Source organism: Stegodyphus dumicola, chromosome 1 (genome assembly GCF_044657685.1).
Source record: "Stegodyphus dumicola isolate Sdum_Otavi_A_Nest chromosome 1, ASM4465768v1".
NCBI lineage: Eukaryota > Metazoa > Arthropoda > Arachnida > Araneae > Eresidae > Stegodyphus > Stegodyphus dumicola.
Genome location: NC_140768.1, coordinates 148118986 through 148146300, shown reverse-complemented (window position 1 = coordinate 148146300; position 27315 = coordinate 148118986). Strand labels below are relative to the sequence as shown.

Sequence of the window (27315 nt, the reverse complement as noted above, 5' to 3'; positions counted from 1 at the left end):
CATCTTACAATTTGTTACAAAAAAATTTTTTTTACAACCTTTCCGATGGGATTTCAGAAATGCAATCCCATAACAGTTCAATTTCATTCGAGGATAATTGATCTAAACAATCTTTGACCCACCCATCCGTATTATTTTCGTCTTCTTCAGGATTCATCAAGCTTTGTAAGTCCATATAATCCTTCCATACGGGAAAGGCTGGATCCTCCCCAGATTGTCTTGAAACTCTTGTAGTCTCTTTGGGATGAGTGGGGGATCCACGATCTCTGGACCCGACTGAGATTTTATCTCCATGACCTCTGGACACGTTGGAGCTTCTGTACGCGACTGAAGGCTCGTTTCCACTACTGCGTACGAACGCGTTGCGTCAACTGAAGACACGCCTACGGCATCCGTACAAGCGTTTCCACTGCTGCGTATCCGTAAAATATTTTCATTTTCCGCCGTTAGGTGTCACTGTAATATTTTGGCGCCAAACAAGCAGTTCGCGAGTTACGACGCTGGTTTTGGATTTGATATGGATCCTGACGTAAAACGCAGAAAAGTTTTGTTTACTAAATTCCATGTTATTGGAAATTTTTATTTCTGCTTATGGACTGCGAAAGTAAAGTACGCTAGCAATGTTTACATAAGTATTATAATGCATATTATGAACATCACTAATTCCATAGAAGCTTAAGTAAATTTTAAAAAAAAATTTTTTGTGTTTCTAGAAGCCTTAAATATTATGAAATAATATATATATTATTAAAACTAAAGTGTACTGTTAGTGAAAAAGTAAACAAATAAATAAATAAAATAAAAAAGTTAAAGGGATTAAAAAATAGTTGGTACTTTAAAAGTACAGAGCAACTGTAAAGAAAGGTTCACAATATTTACACAAAATTTGCTATGCTTGTATACCGCTGACTTCAGGGTCATAGCTGGATAATTTATTAGAAATCTCGTTTGTTTTAAAATGCACTATGGGCAGTTATATTTTATGCATAATCCATAAAATATTATTTTTAATTTAAACATTTTTAATTCATATCTCTTTTTACAGAAGTTATAAAAATAAGATTTTTCTCTTAGATATATACACACATTAGGTAAGGAATATATACACACATTAGGTATATATACACACATTAGGTAAAGGAATATATATACACACATTAGGTAAAGGAAATGGAAATATTTAATTAATTAATCCCTGCGCTTCTGCTGGAGAGGACTGAATTTAAAAGCAATTATTATAGTAATTTTTTGTTAAAAAATGTTTAGGGCATTAATACTGTCTCATGTTAATTGGAATGAAAGTTTAGGGTCGTAAACATCCCAAAGTCGAAGCACATGTATATACATTCACATAAAAGTGAAACGAATATATATATAATGTTGTATGAACTTAAATCCATTTAGTGCGAATACAAGTTATTATTACTTGCGCAATTGCTGCAAAGTTAGTTAATAATAATTTATATCTGCAGGGTTTCAAAATAAATTAAATTTAAATAATTCTCTTGCGCCATTGCTGCAAGGAATGAAATTTGAATTTAACAAACATTTTCTATTCGTAAAAAGCAAATTAAAAGTTAATTAAGTTTAAATGAAATTTAATGCAAACAAATAAAGGATTAATTATTGCTGCGAACTAATATACAATATCATTTAAATTCTGAGAGCATATGTAAATCAAGTGCAAGTATCAAAATCCATGAATAAATATATAATTCCAAAAATGTATTTATCCTATTATTCACTTATGCATTTTTATAAACTTTTTAGGATTAAATCTATCCTATTATTCATTTATGCATTTTTATAAATTTTTTAGGATTAATAAGCTATCCTATTATTCACTTATGCATTTTTATAATTTTTTAGGATTAATAATCTATCCTATTATTCACTTATGCATTTTTATATTTTTTTAGGATTAATAATCTATCCCATTATTCACTTATGCATTTTTATAAATTTTTGGAATTGTATATTTATTCATGGATTTTGATACTTGCACTTGATTTACATATGCTCTCAGAATTTAAATGATATTGAGATTAGTTCGCAGCAATAATTAATCATTTATTTCATCTATATTTAATTAACTTTAAATTTGCTTTTTACGAATAGAGAATGTTTGTTAAATTCAAATATATATATACAGGGTATGCTTTAAATTAGTATTATATAATTTTTAAACTTTTTTGCTGGGGGGAAATTTAAATAAACAAGAGCATAAATAAAACTATATATCTAACGTATATAATAATAGAAATAAATTATAAAACACGAATATAGATCAAATTGAAACAAAAAGCTAAGAAAGTTACAGACAGGGTGCAAAAAGCGCATGGGATTCGAACTCACGACCCCAAAAGGCAAGCATTTATACCGTCAGCTTTACCACTAAGCTAGCATCACATGGAGCGGATGCATATTTTGGCTTATATACATTATCAAGTAAATCCATTCTTGAAACTAAATTTTTTGGTTCTATTTCAGTGTACTATCGTCTGAGAAATTCACCAGAGTTTGTTCTTCAGCTTCTAGTACATTTTTTACAAAAAACATTATCTTTTAAAGTGGCGTTCCGATTGAAGTTAAACGGGCTATTAAAAATATATTTCATGTGCTTACAAATATATGTTAGCCAAAAAGATATATTTATAAAGGGAAATACAAATTTAACATACTCTTCAATGAACTGGAGTATTTAAAAGACTATCAAATTTAATTTATAATCAACGTTTTTAGTTTTTACCTGTTTTAAAAGAAAAAAATAACAAATCTTTTAATCATATATAATTTGCTATAGCAGTTTGATATAGTCAGACATTCATTTTCATTAAAGGTAAATGAATATGCAAAACTAGGAAATAATTGTCAGGACAAATTTTGCTATTTCATGGACTTGGAATTATAATTTTTGCCGCTGATTTTCTTAAACTGAATTTCTTGAACGCCTGATTTTATCTGCGAACAAGTACTGTAGTTGCAGTTATCTTATTTTTTTAAATCTTTTTTTAACTAAATTCAGCTGATTGCTGTCTTTTTCAGCAAGCAGATTTCTCGCTATAATGTTAATCCAGAAATAAGTATTTTTTAGCAAAACATTCTTTCCCTATTAGCGAGCGTTCATCTCTACTTCTGCCGCCATTAATTTTTAGTCACTGCACCTGATTGCTCCTTTTTTACCACTTGACCCCAACGCATCCGCAGACATACGGATAGAAGTTGAACATTGTTGAACTCCATCCGTATGTCATCCGTCACCGCACACCGACCGGATTGCAGATGTCAATCAAAGTGAATTCGCTCGCTGATTGGAGAAACGCATACGCACCGCAACGCATACGCAGCAGTGGAAACGACCATGACCTCTGGAGATGTTGGAACTTCTGGACCCGGCTGAAGTTTGACGACCTCCATGATTTCTGGACACGTTGGAGAAGAAGAAGAGGATGTTGGAAGAGGTTCTGGACACGTCTGAGAGAAGTCCGAAAGAGGCTGTCTGTCTGAACCCGTCTGCGAAAAAGAAGAAGAGGATTCCAGGTTCTTGAATGAATCTTCCCCGCCAGGCATGTTGCGATAAGTCGACCGTTTTTTAATCGGTAATTTCTTCTCTTCTTCTTCCTCCTCCTCTTCATCTTCAATGGTGATGACTTCGATTTCTTTCCGTTGACTCGTTACGGGCTAGGACGGTTTGATCCATCTCCACTTATCATCTAAAGAAGGGATGGGAGAAAGTGGCCGTGGTTTATTCTTCTCCTCTTGAAACGTCATCGGCGTTTGAAAAGGAATCTCCTTTTCTATTTGTTTCCAAAGCGTCCACGGGCATCGATCCACGAGAAAGAGACTCTTCTGGATCGTGAGGATGAGGTAGCACGTTTTCGGAGGGATGACGTAGTTTTGGAAAGGTCTTAAAATATCTTTCTTAAATTTCGTTCTGTCGGCGATGTTAAAACTTCTTTCCTGGAGATGGGACGACGAGGATTCGTAATAGACGAGGGAGGAAGCTGTGGTCTGAACAATATGCACTTCGTCCAAAGCCGTCGTTTTCACACCAAACGTAAAATATCTTTTCGTGAGAAAAATATTCCTCCATCAAAAACTCATGCGCTGATCCGTATATCTCCGATCTGTTTGAATAGGCCGTCTCAAAGCTCGATCCACCCGGTTCCAAGAGATGGGAGATTCCTTTTTCATTTGTTGAGATTCGAATAAATTTCTATACAGGTTCTGAACGAGCAGGTCGGAGGATTCGACATCCTGCTTGAAAGAGACGATGGCTCGATAAGTGGGTAGATGTGAAATAAATTTCGCATAATGACATGCCAGAAAGCTTTTCAGGTTTGTGATTTGCATGAGCGACTTCAAATCCTCTACACTCGAAATCGGTTGAGTCGGAAAAACATCGAACAGCGACATGGCTCCTAATGGAATAATCTCGCTCAGTGCTCTTGTCTTTTTATGTACACACAGAGTCTCTGTGACGTCATAGTTTCATTCATTTATTTTATATATCTATCTTTTCCAAGAAAATCTTATCTCCCTGACCTATTTTTTTTTGAGTGGGTTGGAATGCGGAAGTGAAAGTCATCATGAACTAACTATGAACTTCCCATTTTTTTCAGTTACCCTTTCTATCCCAAGGACGTCCAGAGATATAGAGAGGAAGAAGGGAGGATCTATTTTTCTCTCTATATATATAAAATAGAAAAAGAGAGCCAAACAGTCGTATTTTTTTAAGGGAGAAGTCGATCATCATGAGGAATTCCCAGCTCACCACACATATCCCTTTCAAATATAAAAATTTTGAACTTTCCTTTTATATCATCCAAGGAGTCATTTACTTGAAAGCCTCAGATTTTTTCAAAATGTACGGGGTATCATATCGTGGGGAGCTACCACAAGATGCGGGACCAATTTCTGGCCGACGAAAAAGTTTTCACTGCTCGTGAAATTTCAACTTTGGATTCACAAATTTTGTCGATGAAAGGAGCTAAATATCATTACACGTCTACCTTTCTAACCCTCCTGCAAATGAACCATATCATGAATCGTCTTGAGAAGGAAAAGGGGATTCTGGTTCATTTTAGCGACTATTTGCACAAATTTCTGCACGAAACTCTCGATCGTGAGGACTGGGAATAATCCATATTATATTCTCGAGGACAATCATCTGAACGACTTTTCAAAAAATTATCGAGCAAGAAAAGATAGAATGGTTGAAAAGTTATCCAATCTCTCTCACCGATGATGAGGATGAGGAGGCGGGGGAACCTGTTCAAAAAAAAGTCTATCCTCATCCATGAGGACGAGAAGACGAAGCAGTCTGTTCGGATTTCTCTCCTCCCTTTGTCAAAATCCTCGAGAACGAAAAATCAATCCCTTTGTCAAAACCCCTCAAGGATGAAAAACCTCTTCATTTATCCAGACTCCTCGAGAATGAGGAAGGACCTGTCCTCCCTTTGTCAAGATCTCTCGAAGAGGAAGAACCTCTCAATTTGTCAAGACTCTCCGAGGATAAGGAAACCGAAACTTCTCTCCCTTTGTCAAGACCCCTCGAGGAGGAGGGACCGCTCAATATCTCAAAACAGGATTCTCCTATATCTCTTGAGGATCCGAGAGAAACCATTCCTACTGAAAAACAATGTAGAGACGATTCTCAGAAAGGACCCTCTGATAAGACTTGGTTTCTCTTCAAAAAATGACTCTGCAATATGACATCCTCTCCTTCTCAACAGGATCCTAGAGAGTTTGCGGATAAATGCATTCAAACCAATCCCTTTATAGTAACCCTTTTGATTGGAGAACCTCTACATTAGCTTCGAAAAAAAAAATGATTCCACAATGTTTCTATAACAGTTTAGGAAAAAGGGAGGAGGTGGGAAGTAAAAAACTTGTGAAAGTCAATGGGTATGTCTGGCACAGAATGAAAAAAAAATAAATAAATAGATCAGGAAGAGCTCATTCTTTAAAAAAATGGCGCTGTCTTGTCAATCGAAAATCGAGTCGGCTGGGAAACATTTCTGAGAGCTGGAAAAAATTTTCTCTGGCTCAGATTTAAAAAAAAATCACTTTAATGAAAATTAACTTTACCTTCCCTATTTTGGTTCGAATCAGATCTCAACATGTTTCAACGTGCTTCTAAAGCAGATTTCCAAGAAAGATATGACTCATTCTTTTCTTAGAAATCTATTTTTAGAAAGGATGAGGCATGATTCCCAGAGAAAAGGGGGGTTGTCGTTAATTTTTATAATGTCTAAAGACATTATAAAAATTAACATTTTTTTTTATTATTTTATTTTTTTTATCTGAGCCAGAGAAATTTTTTTCCAGCTCTCAGAAATGTTTCTCAGCCGACTCGATTTTCGATTGACAAGACAGCGCCATTTTTTTTAAGAATGAGCTCTTCCTGATCAATTTAAAAATTCCAAGTTTCACTTCCAAACCATTCATGCTGTTGAAGAGATCATGTAATATTTTTTTAGGAGTTCTGTCAAAATTGAATTGTGCAGGATCCATTTTACGAATTTCTTCTCTGTGTCTTTAAATAATAATGATACCGAACCGCTTTTTGTAGAGCGCAATGGAAAAAACCTTTTGTGTGGTTAGGAGAATTCATGCCTTCGATCCCATTGTATTTGAGAATCTCTTGCGTCGATCCCGAAATGCGACCCATGGATCTTTGCAACCATTTCTATAGAAACCGCCGTTTCGTTTCTCCTCGCACCCAAACCACGGAAAAGGGTTCCGTCAACATCGTTAACACCCATGGAAAATAACTATACGGAATTTCTCCTTCGTACCACGACAAGCCGTGATAATAATCACTCGCCCACACAGCGGTTCGTTTTTCTTTTTCGGTGAGCATTTTCCATGGAAACGGGGATTTAAAAACAAATACCCCTCGTGAAGTGCCGTCCAACGTGACGTAAGCCAATTCTTTCACAATAAAGGATCCTTGAGAATTGTAGAAAGCTTCAAAGTCGAGCACGAGTTCCATGTTGTCTTTTCTTTCCAAAGTGACCTTTATTATTTATTTATTTATTAAGATGCGCACGATAATATATTAAAAAATGTGACCTTTTCCCTGAATTCATACGACCTATCACGTGCTCCCTTGCCTATCTCTTTCTATAAAAGAGGAGATCGCAGAGAGAGCGCTATCCTCCTTCGTCAAAACTCTAAACAACATGCATTACACTACCCCCACAGTACAATCGAGGGATGACATTGATAGTTTAATCAAGACTCTCACTGATGATATTACTCAAGCTTACTCAGCAGCTAGAAAGCCTGTGCCGAAGGGGCACACTTATAGAAGCCCAGAGCTCAGACTTCTCATCAAACGACGCAACGCAGCCAGACGACAATTCCAGAGGTCCCGCAACCGCGAGGACAAACAGCGATTCAACAGACTCTGCGATGAGGTCAGATCTCTACTCAACACACAGGCACAACACAGCTGGACCAGGTACCTTCAAAACCTCTCCACAGACGACAACTCGCTATGGAGAGCCATTAAAAGGTATACGAAATGCCACAACAACATTCCGCCCCTTAAAGGGCCTCAAGGGATCCATTACACCGAAATTGAGAAAGCAGAACTTTTAGCGCAGCATCTGGAATCTCAATTTCACACAAACAACATTCCCGACACTGTCACTGAGAGCACTGTTCAAAACTTTCATTCCACTTTTCCTACAAGCCCACGCACTGACAACATCATTCCAACCTTACCTTCAGAAGTCCTAGCTATTATCAAGAAACTCAAGAACAGGAAAAGCCCTGGCATCGACAACATCACCAACATCATGCTCAAGAAGCTGCCAGTCAAAGTCATCTTCATTTTCACCAAGATCTGCAACATCCTCCTGAAATGGCAATACTTTCCTGAATGTTGGAAAAAGGCAAAAATCGTCCCTATACTGAAGCCCAAAAAATCACCTAACAACCCAGAATTGTACAGGCCCATAAGCCTGCTTTAGTCCATAAGCAAAGTGTTCGAAGCAGTCCTGCTCCAAAGAATTAATGCACACCTGGACGACAACAACATTCTGATTCCCCATCAGTTCGGCTTCAGGAAGCAACTTTCCACTGCAAACCAGCTCTACAGGGTTGTCGAGACTCGCTGAAGGAATGGCCAACAAGAGGATCACTGGTGGAATCTTTGTTGATATTGCAAAGGCTTTTGATAGAGTCTGGTTGGAAGCACTCACATATATTAAAAGTTACATGTTCTGGGTTTCCCAGAATACATCATTACCATCACCAATTCCTACCTAACAGGTAGATCCCTTCTCGTTCACGTAGCAGGCACAAATTCAACTTTCCACCCCATCCAAGCAGGGGTCCCTCAGGGGTCCTTGCTTGGGCCTACATATTTTAACATTTACGTGAACGATATTCCCACCACACATGACACAACATTAGCTATGTATGCAGACGACACTGCGATCCTGGCACAAAGTGCATTTATTGGTCCAGCAATACAACGACTTCAGAATCACATACATGCATTAGAGACCTGGCTCACCCAGTGGAAGATCGCAGTTAATATTGATAAAACCAAGGCCATCCTATTCACCAGAAAAACAAAGATTAAGAAAAATCTCCAGCTCTATGGTACCACCATTCCCTGGGCCAAGCAAGTCCTTTACCTTGGGGTGATCCTCAACAATACTCTCACATGGTCCCCACACATCACTTCTATTATCCAAAAGTTCCGGGTTCGTAAAGCACAACTCAACCCCTTAATTGCTCGGAACAGTGTATTATCTGTAGACAACAAGTTACTTATTTACAAGTCCATTCTCAGACCATTACTCTGTTATGCCAGCCCTATCTGGGCCCACACGCGTAAAACCAACAGAGGTAGGCTGCAGGCCTGTCAGAATGTTGTACTCAGACAAATCACTAATGCAGAATGGTACATCAGGAACAACAGAATTCATGAAGAGCTGGGCATGACACACCTCAGATCATTTTATTACAGGCTTGCCAAACGCTTCCACAGTAGGCAACAAATCATCGACAACACATGCATAAAAATCTGTGATTCTGACTATAATGATCTCAAGCACATTGATCGCCCTCTTGCCCAGCTCAATGTTTACATCATGTAATTTGTTCCTGATGTGTTTACCATTTCTCGTCTATCACCTGCCTCTGATCTCATGTATCTTATTGTTCATTCTCTTCTAATGTATCTTTACCAATTGCTTATATATTATTCATTACTTTTCACATATATATTCTGCATCATGTATCATGTACTTTATAATTATCCAGACTACTAACTTACTTGCTAAACTTACCATGTATTTGTAGTCACGGCTCGACAGCTTTCCTGGGCTTCCACCATTACAGCAATTTTGACCTAAAAAATTTTTCAAAGACATATATTAGGAATTTAAAAAAAAATAAAAAATAAAAAATAAATAAATAAATTTCTATATATATACATTTATCATTTTGGCCACTATTTAAAAGCTTTATTTGAACGTTTCTAAATCATAAAATTAAATGGAACCAAAATGTTCTACAAGGGGTAAGGCCTCTGGCCTAGGCACCCTGGTGTCGCAAACACCGCTCTACTGGGGAGGAGAGCGCTATCCTTTTTTCTTCAGGACACACACACAGAGAGAGAGAGAATTTTCTTTTGTTCCGTTGACTATGGAAAACCTGAGTGCCAAACCTCTCAAAGGTTCCTACATTGTTTTGGATATGGAGTCCTTTCTCTGTCATGATCAAAAGACTGGAGATATATGTTTCATCTTGAAAGAGCTGGGCTACATTACCTATGATTTAACTTTATGCGGATCTATGATTTTCCTCCCTCCTGTCCATTACGATGACTTATCGTACCGCAATCGAGCTGTCGTCAACCAGGCCAAGCGGAACCGACACTGCCTGCAATGGAACGAGGGTCGTCTTTCCTACGAGCATCTTCCTACGATCCTGAAAATGCTGACCGAAAATGTGGAGGCGATCTATGTCAATGGATACGATAAAGCCGAATTCTTCAGCAATCTCTGCTAGCGGCCCGTTTAACGAGTTTTACGTCCCGGGAAAAACCGAGTGGCGTTACAAGACGAAATGCACGCGACACCAATTTTTTCCCAAGCAGCAGTTTATTCATTGTGCCGAGAACAAGGTAAGAATTTTCGAACCCATTTGAAGGAGGGCAGTTACGTTCTCCGGAAACTACACTTTTACCCCCAGAAAGCAAACTCGTCGAAAAAGAAGAAGAGGAGGAGGAGCCGGCGGTGGAGGAAGAAGTGTACGAGGTCGGGGCTTCCCAGGAGAATCCCTGTGATGATGACGAGGAGGAGGAAGATGAACTTTCTACGAAATGTTTAAATTGGGACGCTTTAGAAACCCAAGAATATTGGTCTCAACCACTATCCCACCTAGATGTGAAAGAGAATCCTCAAGAGTGCTAACTCACACGCTGCATTTGTAATTCGAAAAAAATTGCACAAAACAGTATTATGACCAACACGCAGCAGAACATGCTGCTGTGCATTCTGCTGCGTTATGTGAAGGAAAATCCCGTTTTATAAGGTGAAAGTTAATGCAGGAATTTAGAGCTAAGAAATAAAGAGTGATATGGGATACCACGAAAGCAATGGTAAATAGATAAGAGTAGATGAATTAAGCTTACTTCAAATCCTTTTAGAAATAAACAATTTTAATCATTTAAATTTATAATATGATTAATTTGCATTACAATCTAATAGCAAACTAAGTTGTTTTTTTTTTTTTTTTTTTTTTAATTCCATGCTTACATTAAAACTGTTTCCTCGCAATTTACAGTTACTATTGGGAAAATATTTCTTTAAATAAGAAATTAGAAAGAAAATATTTCTTTCTTAATATTTCTTCCCTTTTTTATTTTCTTTTTCTATGAAAATTATTTCTTTTCCGAAAGAAATAATTTTCATAGAAAAATTCATTCGCTATGGCCGATTGCTGCTGCATTCAACTATCACACACGCATCAAAATGCTATATTTTAAATAATTTATTCTATAATTAACATGATAGAAAATATTTTTTAATATAAAATATTTAACCAAAATTAAACTAATCTATCCTGCATGTGTGATTAATTCGTTTTGCAATTTTTGTCACAAAATTACTAATACTTTTTTTAATATTACATTGCTGTTATTTTAATTTTATATATATATAAGAACTGCTCAGTTTAAATATTCTTCCTTCTCAAAAGATTTTATTCTGTGAAAATAAAATCTTTTGAGAAGGAAGAATATTTAAACTGAGCAGAAAATAATTAAAAGATATTTTCACAATGCAAGTACTAAAGTAAAAATAATCAGTGTAGGTCTCCTGCAGTTGAAGTCCTTGTCAAACCAGCGTTTCGACACATTTTAAATAGAAAACTAATAATAATCAATATCTCTTTTACAATATAAAAATGAGAATGCTGTGAACAGTAATTTTTTTAAATTTAAGTTTGCAAAGAAACTATGATTTTTTTAATACTATAGTAGGTTACAAAAGTACTATTCTATGAACAAACCCTCAGTCTTATAGCATTGTTACTTTATAGCATAATACAATAATAATGCAGTATAATTCTGCTAACAAGTCCACCAGCCGCTGAGTGGTAGAGTCGCTGAACGCAGGCAGTTTGGTACGAGGTTCGAATCCCGCGAACGAGCTGGCCGGCGTTTTCGAGGCCCATGTGTAACGTGTATACGAGCCAGTTTCCCCTAGAAAGTCCTCACTTAGTGTGTGTGTGTGTGTGTTTAATTATGGCAAAGCACACGAGGGCTATCTGTCTAAGAGGAGGGATGCCTTCGTGGGGAACTTTCTAAGGGAAACTGGATCGTATACACGTTACACATGGGGGAAAACCACGAAAACGCCCAAGCAGCCAGCCCGTTCGCGGGATTCGAACCTCGGACCGAACTACCAGTGTTCAGCGACTTTACCGCTCGGCCGCTGATGGGCAGTCCTCACTTAGAAACCAGTTTTAAAATGTAATAAAATTACATACATACACACAAAAAAAAAAAATCTGAAAGCTTTCAGATTTTTTATTACTCCCAAAGGGCCATTTTTTTTAACGTTTTACGTGTTACCTTTATTTATTAAATGTCATGTTTTTCGCACTTAAACCATAAAATTCAATTCAACAGCAATATCATATAATTTAAAAAGCATAGCTTTAGAATTTCCGATGCATAGTCTCGCGCGCTAGAGATGAAAATGTTTTTTTCCTCTTTTTTTTTTCCCCGTACAATGTTGTCATTGCTCGCTTTGAAATCGTTGGGTTTCTTAATCAAAAACTCATAAATGCTTTACAAAATATGAAATAGATAATAAAACAAATTCCCAGTTCCAAATTTGGGCCTCCACATGCCTATATTAGGATGGAGGATTACGTTATTCAGAATTTCATGGCTCTAAGTACCGTTGTTTTATCACAGTGCGAGAAACATTCATACATTCTGCAGATTCCTCATTATTTAATTTGTTTAAATATAATAGAGTGCGATAATACTTGGTGGCAACGATTTGAAAAGTGAAACGCCATTTATTGTGAAACGTCACAAAATGGCAAAACGAAATTAATAGGCCCTCTGTGCTAAAACTTATTTTTAAATGTATCACACTAGTAGTAGTACAGCTACTGACAAAAATATTATACAGCTATTTTATAGTTTTATAATTTTTTATTTTTATTTTACAGTAGTGTGAATTTCGCGTAATAATGAACGACATTCCTTTTTGTGTTCACAGTATTATTCGTAAGGTATTCAACTGTTAGATTTTAAAGTAAACGTAATTCTTGCTGCACATAAATCGAGTAGAAGCTTATCGGATGTCTATATTTGTATTAAATGAAGAAGGTTTATGCGCCTGATAAACTTATTAGCTTCTACATTTTTAAAGCATACAATTACAATTTATATCTATAATTTCAGGAATAGTATAACCTTTCTTTCAATAGAAATTGCGTTCTTGTTTCCTGAATGTGGCTCCAAATACTCTTTCAGTTCATTGCAAATTAAAATAACTATAAATTTTGGCAATCTGAAATACGCAATAAAAACATCTTTTGGCAGAGCAAAAGTATCAACATATTTTCTATAAATTCGCCACCGATTCAGAGATCTACGACCGTATTCTTCGTTTAAATATGAAAAAAATCAGCGGCGAAAACACATACAAAGCCAATGTCTACTTGGTACGTCAACTGCACAACCCTGATTGACGACGCGGCAACACTTTTTCACGCGCTTTCGACAACTTCCGTACTCAGAGAATATAGGATGTCGGGCAGACCTGTTTTTTACTAGCAGCGACATCTGGCGGCCCACAACTTGCTGTCGACTCTCGTAGCGTAGAATAACCGTCCTGATTAGGATTTTTTCCCCCTCCGAGGTGACCTTTCCAGAACAATCCCTTCGATGTCAATAAATCATCTGATGTGAAACGTTGACCCTGACGAAATCGAGATAAACCAGTCCTGTGCGTTGTTTTTGTGACTTTAATGCGATCCAAGAAAGATTTTTTATTTTTTTTTTTTTTTTTTTATTTTTATTTTTTTTTAATAGGGGGGATCATGAGGGAGTTAAAAAGAAACACAAAACGTTCTTACGACCCTTCCATATCATACCATTTTCATAAACATATTTTTTATATCAAAGTGTTTCTGTCTGTAATTCGTTTTTAAATAATACTGCAAATGAATCCAACTAGTTATCTTTTTCAGATCCTGATTTTTGACAACAAAACACAAATGAGAATGTTATGCACCAAAGATGTAATTTATTATGAAAACCAGAGATAAATTTAACTAACATATTCTTCTCTATTATATAATTCGGATATGTTTACTATTATATAATTCGGAACTTAATTCCAATTAAATTTTTCGAATGTTTCAGATGATACATAAAAAATATTAAGCAGAAAATTATTCGTTAAGTATAGACGAATTCATAAAAAATGTTTCTACAACTGAAATTGATTAGAAAACCAGAAATCACGACACATGTAGAATATATAAACATAAATTATAGAATAATTGATTAAGTTATTTACAATTTTAGACTGAAATTTCAACAATGCAAATAAGTAACTTACTCTTAGGTCAGGCGGGAATTCAGTAAAATGTAAGAGTCTTCGAACAAAGCTGTTAGTTCAGAACAGAATCCAACTGTTTAGCTGCCCTAAATAACTTTATAAACTGCTTAACAGGTAATGCAAACGTATCCACTCTGCTTCGGAACATTCTTCTTTGAATTGAATTACGATGATGTATTCAGTTTAAAATATACATCGCTAAACATTCATCCGACGCCATTACTTTTCGATCGCAAGATTTTTAAACGGTTGCACATAAGCAGCCGAAAACCAGACGATCGCTACGCCGCACGAAATGGTTTCGATCGCTGCTCGAGGATTGCAAATTGTCGCTCCGCACGAAAAACCCGTCATATGTGACGTCACTCTCGTATCGAGATCTCGTCGCACGGAAGGAGGTTACGGCCCTAGGACCCTCTCACCATTTGCTTGATAACAGTTGTCTAGCGGAACATCCTCGAGAAGGCAAATCAGCTGGATTCTGGATCCCAGGAAGGTGTTTCCATACAAGAGGATCCGTTAAACTATTTATCTCATTCACTCTGTTCTTCACAAATACCGTCTAGGATTCTTTACGTTGAATTCACCCTAAAACAACCGTTGAGTCAGTCCAATAATGCTGTTCAACATGTTTCCATTGAAGCTCTTCCACAACAGATGCACAAAAACGAGCTCCCACCATAGCAGCCATCAGCTCCAATCGAGGGATAGTCATGGGTTTTACAGAAGCCACTCTAGCTTTGGCTTCTAAGAGATGAACTTGGACATTCTCCGATGTCTCCACACGAATGTAAACAGCTGCTGCGAAGGCCGAATGACTAGCATCACAAAACGTATGCAGAGAAATGTTTTGTCTACTTGGATCAATTGAAAAACACCGTGATATGGTCACTTCCTTCAGCAAATGAAGTTCTGAAAAACCAGCTCATAAATTCTTCTTTTATATTAGCGTTGACTTCAGAGTCCCAAGGTATGTTTTCTTTCCACATCTTTTGCAATAACAATTTGGGTATCAGCAAAACAGGACATAATAAACCAACTGGATCGAACACCTTATGAGTGACAGAAAGAATTATTCTTTTGATCAAAGTTTCGAATTTATAGCTGTCTAACCAATCCAGATTTATCATCAGCGTATCCTTGTTTCTATCCCATAAAAGTCCTAATACAAAAGTAAAGGGTTCAGGACCATTATCATTAGTGTACTGTCAGCCTCTCAAATTGAATTTTCCCTCACTCAGTATGGCTTGAGACATTTCAATGAAGGGTAATATATCACATGTATCATTTAAGCTCGTTACTAAATTATCAACATAGAAACTCGAAAGAAGAATCTTAACATAATATTGATTATATCTGGCGTCATTCAAATATTTTCCCAAATGATAATCTAAGACTGCTCCCAAAAGAAAAGGGCTGCTCTTTACACCAAAGACCAATCTGTTGTGTTGTATTACCTTAGTTTCTTTAGAGTCACTATCATTCCACCAGAAGAATCTCAAATAGTTTCGTTCTTCCGGCTGAACGCTCACTTGCAAAAAGACCTTTTCAATATCTGCAATGACACCATATTTAAATTATATCCATATATCTATAACCTCCCTTGCACGTGAACCCTCAACAGTCGCTTGTAATAAATATTGAAATTTATCACTATCAGAAATCGTAGTATCTTTGTCAATTTTATTAAAATTGACTACAAAAAAATAACCATTCCTTAATTTCACCATCAAATTTTCGTAATTCAAGCTTTGGAAGTTTAAATGTATGTTTACATACATTCTCATTAACAGATTCATTCAAAATTAAATTTAAAGCACTTACATTTTGTAGATTCTGAAGAATATCTTTTACTTTAGTTTCGATTTGAACTTTCGAAACAAAAACATTAAGCTCCGACTGTAATTCAGAAGAATTTATCTCACTTTTCCTTAAAATTTCTTCTAACACATTGAATGCTTTTGTAAAAGCAGCTCTGTGAATCTTCTTTTCAAGCTTTAGCTTCCATTTTTATACTTTAGAATTCCAAACTAACGTCTCTTATGTCCCACCGAGGGTACCACTAAAATGTTCGCTTACGCGTCAAACAATTACGCTACCAGCGTATCAAGGACTCCAAAGAGACTACTATATTCTAAAGTATTCATTTATTTAATAAAACATCACTCAGGTATATAACATATAATTAATCTTCAATAAGCCTAACCTAACTACAGAAACATATTTTTTCAAATTCTAAGAATTGCCCTGCTGCCATTCTCATGAAACCAAATTAACAACAATTATTAGTGGCCTAAAAGTAAAAGTAATAAGTATTGTAAAATTATAAGTATAATTTAAAGGAAAGTAAATACAAAATACAAACTACATTATTTTGAAATCCAACACTGATCGAAATTGAAGCTGTCATCAACAGTCGTCCTCTGACTTATCTTTATGAAGATAACAACAAACCTCTTCCGATTACCCCATCTCATTTTCTGATTGGTAAGCGTTTAAATTCCTTGCCAGATGTCAACTATTCAGCTGAAACCAAATCAAACAAAATTGTTCTCACGAAAATGTTGAGATACAGACAACAAGTCATCGCTCATTTCTGGAAACGTTGGCGTAAAGAATATTTACTTGAACTTCTCTCTGCCAATTTATCCCCTCGCATTAACACTCCTTCTACATTCAAAACTGGTGATGTAGTGTTGATTCAAGAAGACAAAATGTCAAAACATTTGTGGAAGTTTGGAGTTGTCAAGGAACTTTTCTTGGTAGAGACGGTAAAGTGCGTTCTTCTGCCTTTCAGACATCTTCTGGTATAATTAAAAGACCGATTCAATTACTCTACAAACTAGAACTTGGTCATGATTGACATTTTATTATTTAGCAATGAACCATGTTTTTTTTTTTTTTTGGTGAGTAGTAACCGCCCGTACTCGGGGGGCGCCCGAGGCTTTAGGGGGCGTGGCCTCCGCCATCTTGGATTACGTAACAACCGAAAGTGATGATACCAGCGCCATCTTGGATTCCTTCCCGCGTTGGAATGACGTCATCATAGTTCTGTTTTGATTCTGTGGCAACGATTTTATGTTTCAAAGCTTTTATTTTTTGTAGCAACAACAATACTTGTTTATGTTTATGGCAACGGTCTCTTGAACCACGTGTTTGGAATGACATCACTTTTAATTTATTTTTGTAACTATTTGACACATCATTATTTAACACTTTATTAATATTAATTATTTACTCTTTTTATAAGTATTTTAATTATTTGATTTGTCATTATTTTAATTACCTTTAATTAATTTTTATTCAATTTAATATTATTTTCCCTGAATTTTAAAAATAACTCCACGAGCGGGTTTCGAACCCACCATCTCTTGCTTGAGAGAAAAGCACGATACCTCAATTCTATGCTTTATCTTTTGAATCTTGTCCTCTTTGTCCCTTTGACTGATTTCCACCATTGATGTCATAAGGCTGAAAGTCTGCGCATGCGCTTAGACATGAAAACTGCGACACACATTTGTTTTTACACGACGGCTAGGATTTCTTTTGGCTTCTTAATCATTACTTTATTCATTGCTGTTTTAAATGTAAGATTTTCCCATGGTTTAATTTCTTTTATTATTAAGATATTTTTAATTGTTTTAATTTTTCATCTCATTCTTACTATTTTTTAAGTAATTAGTTAATTTATTAATTTTTTAATTCCTTTTTCTTTCCCTTTCCGAAACATAAATTTTATTTTTAACTTTCGCAAATTGACGTTTACTTCCACAAAAGTGAATTAAAATTTTTTTTTTACTTTTATCTTGCAAAGTTTTTTTTTCTTTTTTTTTTTTTTTTCAAATTTCTTCCGTTTTATATTTTTACTTTATTTTTTTTTATAGTTAACTTCCTTTTTTTGGTTTTACGAAAGTAATATTTTATTTTTACGAATTTATTTTTGTTCTTTTCACTTTTTTATTTTGCAATTTTTTTTTCAAATTTATTCCTTTTTTTGTATTTTTATTTTATTTTTTTATTTACATTTAACTTTTTATTTTAAAAAGGCTTTTTTTTTTGTTTAAACTTTTTTTTACAAAAGTAATATCTATTTTTACAAATTTAATTTTTCCTTTCCGCTTTTTATTTTTTAAAAAAGGTGTTACTACTTTTTAACTTTATTTTTTTACAAAAGTAATATTTAATTTCATAAGTTTAATTTTTTTTTAAATTTTTGTTTACACAAATGCAGTTTTTTGTTTTTCCCTTATGCATTTTACTTCCAAAAGTAAATTTTATTTTTTTTCCCCCTTTCCTTTAATTTTTTGTTACATTTTTATGTTACCCTTAACTATTTTCCCCTTGTTTTAAATACAACATCATGTTACGCTTCCATTTCTCCAAAAGTAAACTTACCTACATTTCTCCGTCTTTGAAATTTTAAGCTGGAATTTACATGCATATAACTTCACTAAATAATATTTTCTGTAATTTTAAACCAATATACACAATGTTCCTTCTATATAGTTTAACTGGAATACTACATTTCTTACTTTTTTACTACTAAGTTGGAGATACTCAGAATTTTTCCTTCTAATGTATTGTACTAACTATACAAAACTCTGTTGATTCCCTTTTACACGTCTCACTTTTATTCAAAGGATTCACCAAACTATGTCTGACAAATGTAATTTTTACACTTTCCATTTACACATTTACCCTTATATTTAACTTATAAAACATATTCATGCTGTATTTCTGATTCCTTTCCCCCATAATAAATACAGACTTACACATGTTTCTTTATTGTAAGACCTACTGACTTTAAATAAATCTTATAAGGAGCAATAAATTTTCATGGTATGAAGCCCACTCAAACCAATGCATGGAACATTTCTACCCAGTTAAGTTTAGATACGTACCAATAGTACTTCATTTCTTCTTATTTTACTCTACAGACATTTATTCAAAACACTCCCTTTTATTCAGTAAGATTCATTTATACTACTAATACACATTTTGCTAACTCTTTGAAATATTTACAAAAATATCTTGTATTTTCTTGCACACATCCTACTTAAATCACCAAACATGCATTGAACCTTGATTTTTCCTTCATGTGAAAACGTCACTCGGATTCTTAATATGATTCCACCATTTACCGCAGAACTTTATAAACACTACTCTATTTCAACTTATCACAGCCTTACTCTCTTAACAAGGTACAGAAGATTGAATTATATTTTAACTACAGAGAAGAATATCCACATTGTAACGTATTATTTTAAACTTGAATTATAGTCACATTTTGTGAAGGAAAACTTAAAGTCTATAATACACATGGAATTAATATTCAGCAATGGAAATGAAACTTTATCGCCTTTTTCTCAACTTGGAATGTAAAAATTTGTTAACTTGGAATATTTTTAACGTATTCATTGTAACTTAACTGAAAAAAACCCATATTTCACATTATCAATAATTATTTAGCACTGAACTCTTACAGCCTTTTGAGAACGAAATTTAATTTATCATACCTGACAAATGACTCCTACATAGTTGTGATACATTACACGAAATATTCAGCAGACTTCCAAATAATGATCTAACATAGTAATTAACATAAAAGACCTAACACAAATAATTTTAAGATAGAAATTTCAAACTGACATTGCTTAATAATGAACTTTTACAGCTTTTTGGACATTTAACTTCTCATAGATAATAAATAAAATTACGCACAAATAATTATACAAAATAGGTAATAATGACAGAAAGTCCATATAAGGATCTACTATAGTCACCAACTTTAAAAATTTTAACGCATTTTTAATATCTCATAAGGAAGACCAAACTTTTTTGAAAAGCATTATTTTAACTAAACATTGGAACCACACAGTCCTGCGCACATGTATAACATTTTTATTTATCATGAGCATGACATATAATAAGTAAATAAAATGCTCGCAAAGTACGAAACACATTTCTCTTTTAACTGACTGTACTCTTAAGAACAATGCAGTATGGAATGCTTAGAACACTCAGTTCGACAGTTCCTCTTTTCCCCACGCATTGACCAAAATATACACGTACTTTAAAATCAGTTAAACAAATTCAAATGTTAGTATTCAAACAGGAATACCTCACAAATTAGATAAAAGAGAGGTACACAATGAACTTGAGTGATAAATACAGAAAAGCATGTAAGGACCGAGAAAAAGATGTATTCGTGGAGAACTTTTTAAGATAAACTTGCTCTATTTTTGCACATGGGTTACATTTTGCATTTCAGATTAAGGAAACATTCAAGATAATTCCTGTATAACTAGGGATTTTATTCACACTTGTTACTAATGTAATTTATTAGAACAGTCGCAGATATACAGGACAAGGATGCCATTTCCAAGGAAAACAATTTTCCCCAAGCCAGTCTTTAACAGTGAAATATAAAATGAAATAAGAAAATCCCATATTTCCAACAAAATTAGTATCTGAGTATGCAAAAACATGAACAAGAAACGAATATTTTTTCTGAAAATGTTCCGAATGGGATAAGTCAGGACTAGTTTCATGAACAGACCATGAAAAATAATGATGAATTTTTAATTTTATTTTGTCTGTAGTACATTTACTTATGCTAAAATCTTCCATTTGGTTGACTTTACATTTAGACGCAAGTTGATAAATCAGAGTGATTTTGTGTTTTAAAGCTTCAGATTCAGAAATATTACAACTTCAGAAATAATAGAACTCAAAAGCAAAAAGATTAAAACGACAAGAGAATATACTGCAAGCAAGCGAAAGCGATAAATGACTTTTTTGGGCTGATTTTCATGAATTCATAGATCGAGTGCAAAATTTTAATGCACTGTATATGAACTATTTTTCAAATGTATTACCATCACTGTTTTTCAACTTTCCATAGACTTTAAGTAAACATTTCATGTTAATTTACAATTTTTCTTGAGATTTATCTACGTATTTACTAAATTTTTGCATTTTGTTTATAATTTTAATACCAAAAAGACATAAGAGAACATTTGTTTCTTGAAAATGTCCATATTTTTACCCAACTGTTATTTCTTTCATAGCTTTGAAGTAACCTATTAAACAAATAGTTATCTTGTATTGACCAGACAGCCGTTGGTCTTGCCAATGTTTGAGGGAAGTCACAAAGCTAGAGAATTTAAGTAATATTTTACCAGTACGGAGAATTTCTTACGGTGTTTTTGATGAAAATTGACCGAATTTAGAAGTTCATTACTAACCTAGGAGCCTTTAACTATTTTTTTAAACACACTCAGGAAAAAAACACACTCAGAAATTATCATCAAGATTTTCCATACAGATATGTTGTACTAATTTTCATGCCGTTACATTTCCAATGAAATTTGATTCATTGTCACATAGTTAAATGTTTGTTATTTTTTCGCACACGAATGCATTTCGGGTCTCACATACGCTCATTACATATTATTTAACAAAACTGCAAACAAGTTAAATGAATATTTCCTGAAATACTGTACATTTCATTCCGGAAAGTTTACATGAGTACCTTCTTTTCAAACCCCTAATGTTTCTTTTCCTGCATTCACAGGCAATTTTGAGTATAGAATTTTCAGTTTTGACAGAAGTTATTTGTGGGTGGCTGTGATGTGTTCGTGTTTTCATAAACAATTTTTTGTGGAGTACCTTTTCGATAACCTTTTGAACACTTTGAAGGTTACCACTTTTACATTACTGCCACTGCAAATCATTGAGTTTTCAAATATTTTCCTATTTATCGTTTACAACGCTTCGTAAAGACATGGGAACAAAGTTTTACTAAATAGTTATATTATTGGATTTAATAATTGTGTTACATATTTAGAAGATTTAACAACACTACCATGCTGAACCAGAAATTAAGAAAAGGAATGGAATTTTTATCTTAGTATACTATAGGAATAGATTAATTTTCTCTGACTTAGATGTATTGCAATGTAGATAATGGAGACTTTTAACTCAGCTCATAAAGACTTCGAATATTTTCTCTAAGTCACCACGATCACTGACTTGCATTGTCTTAGATTTTTCTCGTAAAGACTATTTCTTAAAAGAAGTTTATATACTAATTTCATTAGAAACATGTCTAAAAAATATCTCATCTTCTTAAGAAACATCAACGCTTTGATTTAAATTACTAGGAAAACAAGAACCATTGTTTTGTAAACATGGTTTCTCTCTGACTCAAAAAATTTCTGCTTTGTCATATTCGAAATAAACAATTAACCTTAGATACCTAATATATTGTATTGATGAGTTATATTTCAACTTACTGCATTACATTTCAAGCGAATGTATTTATTGCATCTTTTAATAAAATCTTAAAGGCTGAAATGAGTGTTTCATTACCAAATTTGTACTTTCTAACTTCATTCTACTGAAACGAAAACATTCATAACTTATTGCGAAGAAAAATGTTTACGTGTTATACTTTTTGATTAATTTTCATACCACAGTATCATCTTTGAAAATTTGTTTCCTAGTCCACTGCTAATATATTACTAATTTTCGTTATTTCAATACATTTCGTACGTGACAAAAAACCTCAGTTTAGAATTTTTTTTTTTTTTTTTTTTTAAATTTAACAACTTGTATTGCATTGCTGAACCGGAGCCATGCTTTCATTTTTATTACATATCATGTGAATATTTGAAAAAAGGGATTTTTCCCTTCTGTTAGCACAATTTTAACCAGCATTTTACTATTACAGAGACTTCTTTAGTAAAATCTCATAGGTTAAATTGAACATTTCATTACTAATTTTGAAGATTCTGGATATCCTACTTAAAATTTCATAACCGATTAGCAAAATAATTTATATATGTACTTCGTTGTGCTCTTGGTTAATTTTTAAATCGTTGTTCATTTATAACACTTGATTTCTAGAGAAGTATCGAAATGATTATTTACTTTTCTCTTTTTCCAAAGAATTTCGTAGACACATATGTTCAGTATAGAAAATGTTCCTAACTTAAAATTATTATTACCCAAATAGAAAACATGCAAAATTTTCCTAAAAATTTATATATTTGTTTCTTACAAACATGTACACGAATACCCACATTTACTTACTTAATGTGTATTTTCCTATATCAGAACTAAAATTTCGAACGAAAATTTTTAAATAATGTCATGTTCCATAAAATTTATGTCTTTGTGAGATCATTGTCTTTTCGCAAACGTTTTGAGAGTGTGCTCTAGGTTGTCGTTTAGACATTTCGAAAATGTTTTCTCTTTGCTATTGGAAACTATTTTATCTTTGCTGCTTTATCTCTTTCAACATATGCCAATGAATTCCCGATACTCTTTTGGTTTATCTTCAGCTTATGAAATATTTAAATACTTAAAAATATATTTGTATATCGTTTATGTTGACACTTGTGAAAGATTTTCTGGATGTTTGTTTTTGAGAATGTATTTATTCACGTGAATGAAGTTGATGTTTTCTTAAAATTTTTATTATTCAGAGTATTAGTCAATTATGACAGAATGCTGGATTTGTTGTCTTTATTCAACATTCATATGAACTTCAGTATTCCAAATCTCTCATGTAAATGTAATTTTTCCTATCAGTATTAGGAAGACGAATGGAATTTAATGCAGGTTATACAGACATAAGGTAAAAATCTGGAAGTGAAAGAAATTCTTCAGATCTAGGCAATTCAGTTGAATGTGCTAATATTCATCCTATTCGAAGCTTATTTTTGGAATTATATAGCATATAAAGTGTAAATTTGATAAAAACAGATATAATGAAGATCAAGTACTCTGCAAAATCTGAACGGTAATTATACAAAATAAGTTATAAGGCAGTTTTTCATAAAAAGCGTTTCCTGCGGAGGAAACACTCCAGCAATCTCCTGAAACTTTAAGTGGGCATTTGATCTTCGCTCTTAAATAGAATTTACAATTCTACCTAGCTTTTGTAAGAGCAAAGATCAGGTGCTCACTTAAAGTTTTAGAAGACTACTACTGTGTTTCCTCCGCAGGAACCGCTTTTTATGAAAAACTGCCTTATAACTTATTTTGTATTTTTGTATAATTACCGTTCAGATTTTGCAGAGTACTTGATCTTCATTATATCTGTTTTTATCAAATTTACACTTTATATGCTATATAATTCCAAAAATAAGCTTCGAATAGGATGAATATTAGCAAATTCAACTGAATTGCCTAGATCTGAAGAATTTCTTTTACTTCCAGATTTTTACCTTATGTCTGTATAACCTGCATTTATTCCATTCGTCTTCCTATTACTGATAGGAAAAATTACATTTACATGAGAGATTTGGAATACCGAAGTTCATATGAATGTTGAATAAAGAGAACAAATCCAGCATTCTGTCATAATTGACTAATACTCTGAATAATAAAAATTTTAAGAAAACATCAACTTCATTCACGTGAATAAATACATTCTCAAAAACAAACATCCAGAAAATCTTTCACAAGTGTCAACATAAACGATATACAAATATATTTTTAAGTATTTAAATATTTCATAAGCTGAAGATAAACCAAAAGAGTATCGGGAATTCATTGGCATATGTTGAAAGAGATAAAGCAGCAAAGATAAAATAGTTTCCAATAGCAAAGAGAAAACATTTTCGAAATGTCTAAACGACAACCTAGAGCACACTCTCAAAACGTTTGCGAAAAGACAATGATCTCACAAAGACATAAATTTTATGGAACATGACATTATTTAAAAATTTTCGTTCGAAATTTTAGTTCTGATATAGGAAAATACACATTAAGTAAGTAAATGTGGGTATTCGTGTACATGTTTGTAAAAAACAAATATATAAATTTTTAGGAAAATTTTGCATGTTTTCTATTTGGGTAATAATAATTTTAAGTTAGGAACATTTTCTATACTGAACATATGTGTCTACGAAATTCTTTGGAAAAAGCGAAAAGTAAATAATCATTTCGATACTTCTCTAGAAATCAAGTGTTATAAATGAACAACGATTTAAAAATTAACCAAGAGCACAACGAGGTACATATATAAATTATTTTGCTAATCGGTTATGAACTTTTAAGTAGGATATCCAGAATCTTCAAAATTAGTAATGAAATGTTCAATTTAACCCTTGAGATTTTACTAAAGAAGTCTCTGTAATAGTAAAATGCTGGTTAAAATTGTGCTAACAGAAGGGAAAAAATCCCTTTTTTCAAATATTCACATGATATGTAATAAAAATGAAAGCATGGCTCCGGTTCAGCAATGCAATACAAGTTGTTAAATTAAAAAAAAAAAAAAAAAAAAATTCTAAACTGAGGTTTTTTGTCACGTACGAAATGTATTGAAATAACGAAAATTAGTAATATATTAGCAGTGGACTAGGAAACAAATTTTCAAAGATGATACTGTGGTATGAAAATTAATCAAAAAGTATAACACGTAAACATTTTTCTTCGCAATAAGTTATGAATGTTTTCGTTTCAGTAGAATGAAGTTAGAAAGTACAAATTTGGTAATGAAACACTCATTTCAGCCTTTAAGATTTTATTAAAAGATGCAATAAACACATTCGCTTGAAATGTAATGCAGTAAGTTGAAATATAACTCATCAATACAATATATTAGGTATGTAAGGTTAATTGTTTATTTCGAATATGACAAAGCAGAAATTTTTTGAGTCAGAGAGAAACCATGTTTACAAAACAATGGTTCTTGTTTTCCTAGTAATTTAAATCAAAGCGTTGATGTTTCTTAAGAAGATGAGATATTTTTTAGACATGTTTCTAATGAAATTAGTATATAAACTTCTTTTAAGAAATAGTCTTTACGAGAAAAAACTAAGACAATGCAAGTCAGTGATCGTGGTGACTTAGAGAAAATATTCGAAGTCTTTATGAGCTGAGTTAAAAGTCTCCATTATCTACATTCGAATACATCTAAGTCAGAGAAAATTAATCTATTCCTATAGTATACTAAGATAAAAATTCCATTTCTTTTCTTAATTTCTGGTTCAGCATGGTAGTGTTGTTAAATCTTCTAAATGTGTAACACAATTATTAAATCAAATAATATAACTATTTAGTAAAACTTTGTTCCCAAGTCTTTACGAAGCGTTGTAAACGATAAATAGGAAAATATTTGAAAACTCAATGATTTGCAGCGGCAGTAATGTAAAAGTGGTAACCTTCAAAGTGTTCCAAAGTTTATCGAAAAGGTACTCCACAAAAAACTGTTTATGAAAACACGAACACATCACAGCCACCCACAAATAACTTCTGTCAAAACTGAAAATTCTATACTCAAAATTGCCTGTGAATGCAGGAAAAGAAACATTAGGGTTTTGAAATGAAGGTACTCATGTAAACTTTCCGGAATGAAATGTACAGTATTTCAGGAAATATTCATTTAACTTGTTTAGAGTTTTGTTAAATAATATGTAATGAGCGTATGTGAGACACGAAATGCATTCGTGTGCGAAAAAATAACAAACATTTTATAACGTTGCTCGCCTCTAATTAGCACGCAACCTAGAGGTGACTGTGAAAGCTTGTATAAACCACAGAGTCTTATAAAGGGTTTAAGTCCCTTTTTATTCAACGTACTAAATTACAATTGCGTCCTCTTGACGCTTACAACTGTGCCAACTAGGCAGTCAAATAAAAATAAAAACCTGAAAAGAAAGTAAAGACAATATTCTAACTACGAGGCTCTCTAAAATAACTAACTCACCGCGTTTTACAAATACCGCCGCTAATTCAGCAGACTTGAAGCTCACTGGAACAATTGCAACTACTTCCCGCCAAGCACATAGGCCGCAACGCGGGGTTCTTTGATTCTCGATTTCTACCTCCGCGCTCGTGAAGTAAGAATAACTCTCTCTCACCGAACTTGTTTCCTTCTATTTAAATCATACTACTTCCGCTGATAATTTGAATGCTTGCGCGTTCTACTAAATTTACATATTCTGGCATTGGCAGTTCCAGGGGAAAGTAAGGCTTGACAGGAAAGATAGTTTAAACTTAAAATAAATGTTAGTTAAAATAAATATAAACCCTACAATTTAACTATGTGACAATAAATCAAATTTCATTGGAAATGTAATGGCATGAAAAGTAGTACAATATATCTGTATGGAAAATCTTGATGATAATTTCTGAGTGTGTTTTTTTCCTGAGTGTGTTTAAAAAAATAGTTAAAGGCTCCTAGGTT

At 33.5% G+C, this 27315-nt stretch overlaps 1 protein-coding gene across 1 annotated transcript in view; it reads right to left on the bottom strand.

Moving 5' to 3' along the window:
• Positions 1–26969, bottom strand: part of LOC146999315 (uncharacterized) — a 29832-nt gene extending 2863 nt beyond the window's left edge. The window contains exons 1-2 of the mRNA XM_085821834.1: positions 26836–26969; positions 9312–9373 (exon numbers count right to left, since the gene is read on the bottom strand). Of these exons, the coding sequence (XP_085677960.1) occupies positions 9312–9314 (3 nt within the window). The 5' untranslated portion in view covers positions 9315–9373; positions 26836–26969. The remainder of the gene's footprint in view (positions 1–9311; positions 9374–26835) is intronic.
• Between the last annotated feature and the right edge of the window lie 346 nt (positions 26970–27315).